General features: G+C 43.4%; 1 protein-coding gene across 7 annotated transcripts in view; it reads left to right on the top strand.

Moving 5' to 3' along the window:
- LNX1 (ligand of numb-protein X 1) overlaps nucleotides 1-12,779 on the top strand; it is a 257,811-nt gene that overhangs the window by 139,610 nt on the left and 105,422 nt on the right. The window contains exon 1 of one of the 7 annotated variants that reach the window (XM_069594120.1): nucleotides 5,559-5,956. The exons of the other annotated variants lie outside the window; for them this stretch is intronic. Coding sequence (XP_069450221.1) covers nucleotides 5,865-5,956 — 92 coding nt within the window. The 5' untranslated portion in view covers nucleotides 5,559-5,864. Of the gene's footprint in view, nucleotides 1-5,558; nucleotides 5,957-12,779 lie in introns of those variants that run through there. 7 annotated transcript variants of the gene reach the window in all.

Here is a 12,779-nt window from a genome sequence, read left to right as displayed (position 1 = left end):
AACATTTCCAAAAATACGTTGAATTTGTTAGTCATCAAATGCTTAATATACAGTTCCTTGCCTCCTGCTCCCTGAGCATTTTTCTGGCCAGGATTCAGAATCTGGAGCTAATCTGGAACTTGACTCCAGAGCCCTCTTGGGCCCAGGGCCTGTGACCAACCAGTTCAGTAGACTGCCTCTTCCTCCTCTTAGAAGAGAGGTTAAGATTAAGGCACTACTACTGCTGGAGTCTCTTCAAGTAGGAAAACTCAGACGTTACCAGGAAGCTGGTGTTTTCCTTACATTTGGATTCGAGGCCTCCAGGTTGGTGGCTGCTTGTATGGAAGTGTTGTCATATGTTTGTACTAGAAGATAAATTTATATTTATAAATTTTGCATTCTTCATTTCAGTATTTAAAATGTAATGAGTTAAAAATATTTTCTTTGACTGATGGTACTTTGATGAGTATAAAGTAGGCAGGCTGAGAATTGACCTAAAATGGAGAACTTCACTGTAATTCTGGTTGATAACTACGGGGAGACTGACATGGATCCACATGTCCTTCCAGGGGATCCTGGAGAGCTAGCAACCCTGGGCTTCACGGGAAGCTCCCTATAGGCGGTTTGTCCGCCTGTGCAATGGGAATTTATTTCAGTTGACTCCTTGAAAACTAAGCTCTTGCAGAAATAAATCACATTTAGAATGTTTCCATTGTCCCTTTAGTAAATAACCTGTGTTCAAGAACTATTTCCCCAAGGTCTCTGTTCACGGCCTGTCTATGCATGCTATGGTTATCAGGGATGCTGCCTGTTTTTCTGCAGAATTTATGTCATTTGTAAACATTGCTTACTACTTCAGGCCCTGGGTTGAATATAAATCCTAAAGTAAAGCATGTATGGGCAACTGTGGGTGTGCAGGACTGGCTGGACCAGCAATGACTTGGGTGACTTGTTTAACTTCAGACTGGAGAGTTCTTCTGTAGGAGTAAATCTAAGCATGTAAGCTGATGTTTGGAATCTTCTGGATAATTCTGTTGTCCTCTGCTCTTAGATGATTGCAGACTCCCATCACATGGGTCTACTATAAAGAATTCCCACAAGAGTGATGGCCTGTTGAGTGCAATGGCAGACTTCCCAACCAAGGGATATTGGCAGTGGGCACAGTTGGGGCACAGCAGAGGGTCAATTCAATGCACCTCTCTTGACCCAGACTGGCAGTGCAAGGGTGTGTTGAGGTGGAGCTTTTACTTCCTTGATCCTGAGTGGGCTTTTTTTTAGTCTCAAGACTACATCTTTATTTTGCAGTATCATTCTCTGCATATATAATATTTATCAACAATCCACAATAGGCCAGACCCAGAATGAAAGAAAAATCTATATAAGCCACAATTTCTGCCTCTGAGAAAATGACCTCTGAAAGGTAAAAGAGAGAATTTGAAAACACACACATGTTGAGTTCATGGGACAAGCCACTTTGCCCTTGAGTTTCTCTCTCATGGATGATAATAAAAACGTGAGATAGTAAAGCTGACCCCTTCAGTATTTACTTAGCACAAATAAAGAGCTCATTGTTCAGTGTTTTGAAAAACAGTCCTGGGTGAAAATGTGATGGTATTGGCACACCTGACTGAAGACTCTCTAGGGTTATTTTCTTGATTAAGTTTAAACCCAATGTCCTGGAAATTTCTTCCCCAAAGACCTACACTGGAACCTCTCCTGACCTTTTCTTCTATCAGGGGCCCTTCTCTGTTGTTCAGTTGCTCAGTCATGTCTGACACGTTGTGACCCCGTGGACTGCAGTGCGCCAGGTTTCCCTGTCCTTCACCAGCTCCTAGAATTTGCTCAAACTCATATCCATCGAGTTGGTGATGCCATCCAACCATCTCATCCTCTGTGGCCCTCTTCTCTCCTGCCCTCAATCTTTCCCAGCCATCAGGGTCTTTTCCAATGAGTTCGCTCTTTGTGTCGGGTGGCCAAAGTATTGGAGCTTTAGCCTTAGCATCAGTCCTTCCAATGAATATTCAGACCCTTCTCTGTACCATGTTCCATAAACACAGACTCAGGTAGCTGCCTACAGGGCAGGGAAAGTTCTACTGCCAGAGTAAAGGACTAGGGACTATTACCCTATGGAAAGGTGGTCAAGTAACAAGTCTCATTGGTCATTTTAGCCTGGCTTAACATCTCCACTCTGACTGTGCTTAACATGCATCCTTCACATGACTTTCCAATCCTGAACCCACTTTCTCCTGGCCGTGCCTAACTGAGATCTGTTCTTTTAGTTCTCCTGGGTACAGAAGAGATGAGGAAATTTTCTGCCTTTGTTTTTGAGAGAACCATTGAGCATCCATCAGATTATGCTCCAAGAAATTCTTTAGAGAAATCACATTCTCCTAGACACCCATTCCAAGAAATATTCCTTACCGTTTTCCTTGGTTCCTGGGCATTTATTATCCATTCATATACATGCCCAACCCCTGCCATCACTCTCATAAAGTTTGAAGTCTGTTTTTGCTAATTTGCCTGTGATCAATAAAGACTATTCCAAGAAATGATCTCTTTAACCAAGTTGAATTCTCTTTCATTCAACAGATATTTATTGAGCATCTACTGTGTTCTAGGCACTGTGATGAGAATACAGTAGAAAACAATATCAGTAGAGCTCCTGCCCTCAAGGAGTTCCCTGCTTAGTGACAAGAAAAAAAGACAAGAAAACTGGAGGTGATTGATGATTGGTGATGTCTGAGCTGACATTTAAAGATAAAGAGGACTCAGAGCCTGGAGGCAAGGATTAGGGTTATGACTATACTGTTTACAGTGATCCATGACCATTTGAAAGTAGGATTTTATTCCAAAAAGATTATATTAGATAGGACTACATCTGAGGATGGGTAATAAAAGATTCAAGTTATATTGATCTAACTATGTAGAAGTTTCCTTTTTCTCATTTAGCACAAACTTTGGGGCTAGGAAGCCCACAACTAGTATGATGTTGCTATCAGGAATCCAGGCTCCTTCTGCTTTTCAATTAGCATTCATCCTCCTAATTATTACCTCCTGGCCTCAAAATGGCTGCTCAAGCCCCAGCATCACATCCAATTTCCAGGCAAAAAGAACCAGGCCTCAAGGGCAAAATGCAGTGTACAAACTGAGACTCCCTCCTTTAAAGAGCTTTCTAGGCTGCGTCACCCAGTAATTTCTTCTTATACCTTGTTAGCCATTGTCGTATTACATGGCTGCCTGTCTGTGGGAGAGGCAAAGTGCATCACCACCATAAACAAAACACAGGTGCTCTTAAAAAGATGAGATTAGATATTGAATAGGAAGCCAGCTGTTTTTGCAAGAGTGACAGAAACAATAAAAAACAATACCTTCATTTTTATATTGCATTCATATCCATTGGGATTCCCTGGTGGCTCAGATGGTAAAGTGTCTGCCCGCAATGTGGGAGACCCGGGTTCGATCCCTGGGTCAGGAAGATCCCCTGGAGAAGGAAATGGCAACCCAATCCAGTACTCTTGCCTAGAAAATTCCATGGATGGAAGAGCCTGGTGGGCTATAGTCCATGGGGTCGCAAAGAGTCGGACACGACTGAGCGACTTCATTTCACTTCACTTCACTTCTTCAGATCCATTAAGGCATCTTATCCTTTTGAAATGCAAGAAGTGAAAGGCAGACATCTTTCTTTTTAATAGAGACTTGGAGAAGCAATCTGACCTACCCAAGATCATCAGAAATACAATCCAGCACACTCTGAAGCCTCTATGTTATATACGATGCTACTTATGAGTTATGCTCTATACAGTAGATCCTGGACATTCAAGATGAGCATGTCCCAGGATTCTGTGAAACTCTGTATTCAGGAAAAGACTGAGCAGGAGGAAAGAAGGGCCAGGGTGAGAGCAGCAAAGCCTCTTGGAAATAGATACTGATCTGCCCGCCAGGCTCATCCACAATTATTAGTGGCTATTAATAACAGCATTTACAACAACAGCTTAACACTCATGCAGTCCTTTGTTCTTACAGGCATTATTTCATTCCACCTTCATAACAACACTGTGAGTTAAGCATACTATTGTTGTCTTTACAAAGGAGGATACGGAAGTTCAGAGAGATTAAGCAACATGCCCAGTGTCACACAGCTCATTTATGGCAGAGCTAGGGTTCAGACTCAAGCCTGTTTGATGACAGCATCTCAATTCCAAACCTAACTTCCTTTTTTATGCTCTTCACAGACTCTGACTCTCTTGCACACCAGAGAAAGGGAGTGGAATTCAAATTAGGACCTCCAAAGAATTATAGATGCCACGCTTTATCAAGGTTGTGTATCTCAGATCTAAACTGTAGAAGTGAAATCTGTACATCCTCAGGGTCTCCTGTAGTTAAAGTCTTTTAGCACTGTCAAAGATGAATGCAAATCTCTGATGCCAGTTTCCTGCTTGTGTGTGTGTGTTTAAGCCGCTTCAGTTGTGTCTGACTCTTGTGACCCCATGGACTGTAGCCCGCCAGGCTCCTCTGTCCATGGGATTCTCCAGGCAAGAATATTGGAGTGGCTTGCTATTTCCTCATCCAGGGGATCTTTCCAACCCAGGGATTGACCCATGTCTCTTCTGTCTCCTGCACTGGCAGACACATTCTTTACCAGTAGCACCTGCAGTTGGTGTCATCCTGTAGATTTTCCTTAATCTTCTTCCTGTGAAGTGGAGTTTGTTGTAATTGCCAGGTTGTGGTTAATGTAACTATCTTTTTGAGCCAGTTCTATTAAGATTTGGGTCTTCAGTTACCAAAATGGATTTCCATCTTCTTAAATATGAACTAGAAGGAGAGGAATCTGAGGCTTCTAGGCATTCCAGAGCTTAGGCATGCAAAGAAGCCCTCGTGTTAAGACAAGTAGTATGGTCTGGAATCATAGACCTCAAAGGTGGAAGAGACGCTGTGGTCCAGCCTCCACAGAACCAAGGAATTAAGGCATTATTAGCTCCATTTCAAAAATGAGATGACTGAGGCTCAGAGCTTCAAGGAGATGCCCAGAATCCTGCAGCTAGTGTCAGAGCAGGGAGCAGGAGGAATGGAATAACTTTTTTCTTACAGATCAGGAGTCTGTGTACACTGTTTTTAAAGAACTTCATGTGTGTCTATTGAGGCCTTTGGTTAGTCTCAGAGAGAATGACACAACCTATTCTGTCATAGGGACAGTTTTCAAAATTAACAGGAAAGATATCACTTCCCTTACCTCTGTCTGTGTGGTCAGGAAATTGACAGGTAAATTACCTTAAGTACATATTCTAAATATAAATGGAGAGGTGGAGCTGGTTCCTATTAACATTCCTGTGCAACAATATCCAAAGACTCATTTTGAGCTCAGCTCTCTAGGCTCTGTTCCAAAGATGCTGATTTCAACCCGTGTCTTCCTCCAGTCAAGCTGGAGGACAGCTTCTGAGTATCTGCTTATTCACACAGTGGGCTCTGCATGTGCCATCTTCATGCCCTCTTCCAACACAGATCAGCTTCCAGCCCGGCTGCTCCCGGCCAGTGATGTAAATGTACCAGCTGCTTCCTGAGAACCAGTCGGCAGCCTGCAGGAGGGGGCAGGTCCCTTTCCCAGGCATCAGCCTGTCTGCTCTCAGCCTAACCCTCTCTCCAGCCTTGGTGGGGCCCTTCATTCTCACATCTCCCCATCTGAGAATCAGAGCACCTCACAGTCCCCTTACGAGCCTGTGATTTATCAACGCAGCTCCATCCAAGGGCTCTGAGTCTGATTCTCTATGATCTGCTGATTGTGGGAACATGGCAAAGGTTGTTTAAAGGGGTGGGCTGGGCTGGGCCCCTGCCACTGACAGAGAGAAGGTGGCTGGTGGGGGGAGAAAAAGCTGCACCCTGATCGGAAAATGAAGGCGCTTCTGTTGCTGATCCTGCCTTGGCTCAGCCCTGCCAACTACGTTGACAATGTGGGCAATCTGCACTTCCTATACTCAGAACTGTGAGTCCCCCTCTCACCGTGCCTGCCTGTGTCTGTGTCTCGGGGTGTCGGGGGTGGGAACGAGTCCGTCCTTGGGCCGGTATGTCGGTTTAGAGGGATAAATTCCACATCCACTAGATGCACTTGGACAAAACATCCTGCCAGTAGTTTGAAGTCGCGTGCTTAGCGGTCTGTGACTTAAAAGAGAAACACCATCTTACTAATGCAGTGCTTTCCCAACAAGGCATTTTTTCCCCTGCATCTGTGCCAACACTGCTTTCTTCCTTTCTTTTTTTTTTTTTGATACTCTGCTTTTTCTCAATAGCTGCTTCTTCACTTCCCTCCATAAATAGAACCAAAGAACCGTTAAGAACAGAAGCTGCATGTACAGACCTGAAGTCTCTACTGGACATTTCTAGTTATAAACAGATATCATCCTTTTTTGAGACAATCGGTCTCCAATCCTGAAAACACCAAGAGTGTCGGTATGGGGGCAAGATAGCCCTATATGTAAAAACTCTACACCCTTTTTGTTTTTATTTTGATAATTTTTATGCATCGGAAAGCAGAAAGAACCCTGCAGTGAATACCTGTTTTCCTATCACCTAGATATGATTAACATTTTGCCAATTTTGCCTCATTTGTTTTATTTTTTATGGAAGTGGTTTGGAGTAGATTGCAGTCATCATAACATTTTACCTCTAAATATTTCATTATGCATCTCAAAAAAAAGAGACATTTTCCTCCATGACCTATGTTCATTTTGTAAGAGGAAATGACTCACATTCCCAATCTTTACAGTGATATTTTTCAGGCTGTTTTTGTTAATAAGCTTTGAAAAAGGATTGCAGACTGATGTGAACAGCTTCTAGCAATCAGATGCAAAGTGCTGCTGTGTATGTCTCAGTGTTGGGAGTATTTACAAAAATGTAGTTCTCTTTACTCACTGGACAGGTGAAAATAGCAAGAGTTGCTTCTTTATAAATTAGAGTCGGGGTGAGGGGTAATTGAAAAGAGGGACTCTAAATAGAGTCCAGACATCAGACATCCCAGAATAGAAAATCTTGACTGGTCAGATTTAAGTAGAGATCCTCACATGTTCAGATATAACCAGTGCCTCTGTTATAGTTAGGCAGACTGATCAATTTGCCCAGCGCAGTAGATGCTCAATAAATGCTCCAGAAGCAGAGAAGAGAATGAATGACCTGGGTCTATGAAGGACATTCATTTTGAGGACTCTTCATTTCAGGGTTTCCTGGTCCTATCTTATTGGAATGTAAACCTGGTCTACCTTGGATAAGACGGTTCATAGAGAAAGTATCTGGCTTAAGCCTGAATAGTGAACGTCTCTGGGGTACTAATGACATTGTGAAAGCTTGTCTAGAAAAACATATGATGCCAGATTTAATTGGGATTGTGGAAAAGCCCCTTCCTGTCTCATGATGGATGCTGAAGCTCTCTCTCAAATCTAGTGCCAGAAAGCGTCCCTCCCAACCCTTTTCACCTGCATCTCTCCACCCCCATCCCCCACCCCCATCTGCTATCCTTGTTATTTGCTGTATTAGTTTCCCAGGGCTGCTGCAACTCATTATATACAAGACAGCACATACTTAATCTCTCACAGTTCTGGGGGCTAGGAGCTTGAAATTAAGGTGGCAGCAGGGCCACACTGTGTGAGGGCTGTGGGGGAGAATCCTTCCTCACCTCTCCCAGCTTCTGGGGGCTCCAGACATTCCTTGGCTGTGGCTGCCTCACTTCAGTCTCTTCCTCCATCTTCACATCGCCTTCTACGGTGTGTGCTCTCCAGTTCTACATCTTTTTCCCCTCTTATAAGGATACGTGTCCCTGGATTCAGGACTCATCTGGATAATCCAAATGATCTTGAGAACCTTAGTTTAATTGCATCTGTAACACTCCTTATCCAAATAGGGTCACATTCACAGGTTCTGGGTGGCATGGTTTAGGGGCCACCATTCAACCCATGTCAGGTGCTAATGAGGAACCTTTCCATTGAGGTACTTTCCATTTATAGCCTAATTAAATGCAAGCTCTTCATACTGGCTTACAGTTTTCTTTTCCACAAATGCATGAATCAAAGGCAACTTTTCTAAGTGAATTCAGGCTAGCCACCTTTTCTGAATGTGACGCAATCCAGGGCGCATGATACAATTAGAAATATCACGTTCCTGTACTGATTTGATAGAACTTTCTTGGAAGCTCCCAGTTCTGTGCAGCTGTTACCTGATGCTGCTAGTGATAATGAACTAATCAGTGAATTAATGACATGTTTCAGGTGCTGGGGCTTCCCTTGTGGCTAAGCTAGTAAATAATCCACCTGCAATGTAGTTCATGTACTGCGGCAGGTACTGGAAGGAATATATGGGCAATAAAAAATAAGTCACAGCACCTACCCGCAGGTGTTGGGGATTTAATTGAGAAGATAAAATGTATATAGATAAGAAATACAAACAATGATCTAAGACATAAAGGGTTAAGTCTTTAGACAGTAGGTTAGGTAACCAGTTGAGAGGAGGAAGAGATTGTGCATTTCAGTGAGATTGATCAGGGAAAGTTTGGCAAGGAGATGGGGGCCTGAGCGGGAATTTGAAGTAATTAGGGAGGAATTAGGCAGAGTCAGAGATGCACAGAGAAGTGTTTCAGGCAGAGTTTCAGAAAGGATAAGAGGTGGCTGTGGTTGTCAGCAAAGGTTAGAAAACAACTGAGAGCTGTGAATGGCACTGCCGGGTGGTTCTGCTCAGTATTCTTGGCACTGGGCCACAGGGTGGTGAGATGCTACTGTCGGCCGCTGGGATCTCAAAGGTGGAGTGCATTAACCAGGCTTTTTCTGACACCCTCGTCTAGGCTTTGGTGTCCAGGCCTTGGGTAAAGCTTGCCCTGAGTCCCGAGCTTCCAACCACAGAACTCCTTCTGGATTTTCCTTTCTCTCTGACACCAAGACTCTCTCAGCCTGAGTCCTCTTCCCTAGCATCCCAGCTGGAAAACTGGAGTTAATCCAGTAAATGGATTCAAATTTAAGATGTGGTCCCCAAGGGTCTCAAACTCAAATGCCTAGAGGAACCAGGCAGGAGTTATCTAAACATGTAAATCATTCAGATCTAAGATTACAGGAAGACCTGAGGCCTCCGATCAACTGCTGAGAAAGTAGGTATACAAATATATATGCATATATATATATATAAACATATATGAAAAGAAATTGAAAGTGAAGTCGCTCAGTTATGTCCGACTCTTTACGAACCCATGGACTATAGCCTACCACACTCCTCCGTCCATGGGATTTTCCAGGCAAGAGTACTGGAGTGGGTTGTCATTCCCTTCTCCAGGGGGATCTTCCTGACCCCGGGATCGAACCCGGGTCTCCTACATTGTAGGCAGACGCTTTACCATCTGAGCCACCAGGGAAGTCCATACACATATATATGTATATATAAGGTCAGGGGAGTGTGTAATTTCCTCGGTTCTATCTCATCACAACAAAAATTTAAAGTGGCAGACGTTAAAGCTCTCGGACAGGGCGTGTCACAGCTCTTAGCTCTCAGACAGACCATGTTACAGCTGTTGGACAGATCGGTGGTACAGCTCCGTGTTACAGCTCAATTTTATTTAGAAAATAAAAGGAAAATACATCCTTGAGGTGTGAGGGCATGCTGACCCAAAAGACACGAAGAGAAGAGAAGAGAAGAGAGAGAGAGAGCCCCGGCCCTTCGGCTCCCCTTTTATCCGTTTTTCGCCCCCTGGGCCCGCCCTGTGTAAACTGGGCCAGCCAGGAGGGCTGATTGTTCTACCCGAGGTCCTCACTCGGGTCCTCTGAGCTTCCTTTCTTCCATTTTCATGGGCTTTCCCCTTCCTTGTCTTTTAGCCACTGCCATTCTGGACTCCTTTTTCCTATTCTAACTACCTAATATATAATATACATATTATGTATACAGGTTCAATCCCTGGGTTTAGAAGATTCCCTGGAGAAGGGAAAGGCTACCCACTCCAGTATTCTGGCCTAGAGAATTCCATGGACTGTATAATCCATGGTTCAGTTCAGTTCAGTCACTCAGTCATATCTGACTCTTTGCTACCCCAGTACACCAGGCCTCCCTGTCCATCACCAACTCCTGGAGTTCACCAAAACCCTTGTCCATTGAGTCAGTGATGCCATCCAACCATCTCATCCTCTGTTGTCCCCTTCTCCTCCTGCCCTCAATCTTTCCCAGCATCAGGGTCTTTTCAAATGAGTCAGTTCTTCCCATCAGGTGGTCAAAATATTGGAGTTTCAGCTTCAACAGTGATCCTTCCAATGAACACCCAGGACTGATCTCCTTTAGGATGGACTGGTTGCATCTCCTTGCAGTCCAAGGGACTCTCAAGAGTCTTCTCCAGCACCACAGTTCAAAAGCATCAATTCTTCGGCATTCAGTTTTCTTTATAGTCCATCTCTCACATCCATACATGACCACTGGAAAAACCATAGCCTTGACTAGATGGACCTTTGTTGACAAAGTAATGTCTCTGCTTTTTAATATGCTGTCTCAGTTCAGTTCAGTCATTCAGTTGTGTCCAACTCTTTGCAACCCCATGAATCACAGCATGCCAGGTCTCCCTATCCATCACCAACTCCCGGAATTCACTCAAACTCATGTCCATAGAGTTGGTGATGCCATCCAGCCATCTCATCCTCTGTCATCCCCTTTTCCTACTGCCCCCAATCCCTCCCAGCATCTAGGTTGGTCATAACTTTCCTTCCAAGGAGTAAGCATCTTTTAATTTCAGGGCTGCGGTCATCATCTACAGTGCTTTTGGAGACCAGAAAAATAAAGTCAGCCACTGTTTCCACTGTTTCCCCATCTATTTCCCATGAAGTGATGGGACAGGATACCATGATCTTAGTTTTCTGAATGTTGAGTTTTAAGCCAACATTTTCACTCTCCTCTTTCACTTTCATCAAGAGGCTCTTCAGTTCTTCACTTTCTGCCATAGGGTGGTATCATCTGCATATCTGAGGTTATTGATATTTCCCTGCAGTCTTGATTCCAGCTTGTGCTTCTTCCAGTCCAGCATTTCGCATGATGTACTCTGCATATAAATTAAATAAGCAGGGTGACAATATACAGCCTTGACATATTCCTTTTCCTATTTGGAACCAGTCTGTTGTTCCCTGTCCAGTTCTAACTGTTGCTTCCTGACCTGCATATAGGTGTCTCAAGAGGCAGGTCAGGTGATTGGTATTCCCATCTCTTTAAGAATTTTCTACAGTTTATGGTGTCCACACAGTCAAAGGATTTGGCATAGTCAATAAAGCAGAAGTAGATGTTTTTCTGGAACTCTCTTGCTTTTTCCGTGATCCATCGGATGTTGGCAATTTGATCTCTGGTTCCTCTTCCTTTTCTAAAACCAGCTTGAACATCTGGAAGTTCATGGTTCACGTACTATTGAAGCCTGGCTTGGAGAATTTTAAGCATTACTTTACTGGCGTGTGAGATGAGTGCAATTATGTGGTAGTTTGAGCATTCTTTGGCATTGCCTTTCTTTGGGATTGGAATGAAAACCGACCTTTTCTAGTCCTGTGGCCACTGTTGAGTTTTCCAAATTTGTTGGCATATTGAGTGCAGCACTTTCATAGCATCATCTTTTAGGATTTGAAATAGCTCAACTGGAATTCTATCACCTCCACTAGCTTTGTTTGTAGTGATGCTTCCTAAGACCCACTTGACTTTGCATTCCAGGATGTCTGGCTCTAGGTGAGTGATCACACCATTGTGATTATCTGGGTCATGAAGATCTTTTTTATACAGTTCTTCTGTGTATTCTTGCCACCTCTTCTTAATATCTTCTGCTTCTGTTAGGTCCATAACATTTCTGTCCTTTATCCAGCCCATCTTTGCATGAAATATTCCCTTGGTATCTCTAATTTCTTGAAGAGGTCTCTAGTCTTTCCCATTCTATTGTTTTCCTCTATTTCTTTGCTTTGATTGCTGAGGAAGGCTTTCTTATCTCTCCTTGCTATTCTTTGGAACTCTGCATTCAAATGGGCATATCTCTCCTTTTCTCCTTTACTTTTCGCTTCCCTTCTTTTCACAGCTATTTGTAAGGCCTCCTCAGACAGCCATTTTGCTTTTTTGCATTTCTTTTTCTTGCAAAAGAAAAAGATGGTCTTGATTCCTGTTTCCTATACAATGTCACAAACCTCCGTCCATAGTTCATCAGGCACTCTGTCTATCAGATCTAGTCCCTTAAATCTGTTTCTCACTACCACTTATAGTCATAAGGGATTTGATTTAGGTCATACCTGCATGGTCCAGTGGTTTTCTCCACTTTCTTCAATTTCAGTCTGAATTTGACAATAAGTAGTTCATGGTCTGAGCCACAGTTAGCTCCCAGTCTTGTTTTTGCTGACTGTATAGAGCTTCTCCATCTTTGGCTGCAAAGAATATAATCAATCTGATTTCAGTGTTGACCATCTGGTGATAATCCATGGATGAGGTCACAAAAGAGTCAGACAGGACAGAGTGACTTTCATTTTCATATATATATATATATAAACATGTATATGTATACATAACATATATATTATGTATAACATACATAATATATAAAGTAAACATGTATACGTATATCCTGGCTTGATGTTGTTTTAGTTGCTAAGTCATGTCCTATTCTCTTGTGACTGCATGGACTGTAGCCCACCAGGCTCCTCTGTCCATGGCAAGAATACTGGAGTGGGTTGCCATTTCCTCCACCAGGGGATTTTCCCCACCCAGGGATCGAACCCATGTCACCTGCATTGGCAGGGAAGTCTATAGATACTGGCTAAAAGGCATTCAAATTCAACTTA

Source organism: Ovis canadensis, chromosome 6 (genome assembly GCF_042477335.2).
Source record: "Ovis canadensis isolate MfBH-ARS-UI-01 breed Bighorn chromosome 6, ARS-UI_OviCan_v2, whole genome shotgun sequence".
Taxonomy (NCBI): domain Eukaryota; kingdom Metazoa; phylum Chordata; class Mammalia; order Artiodactyla; family Bovidae; genus Ovis; species Ovis canadensis.
This window is presented reverse-complemented; position numbering and strand designations above follow the sequence as displayed.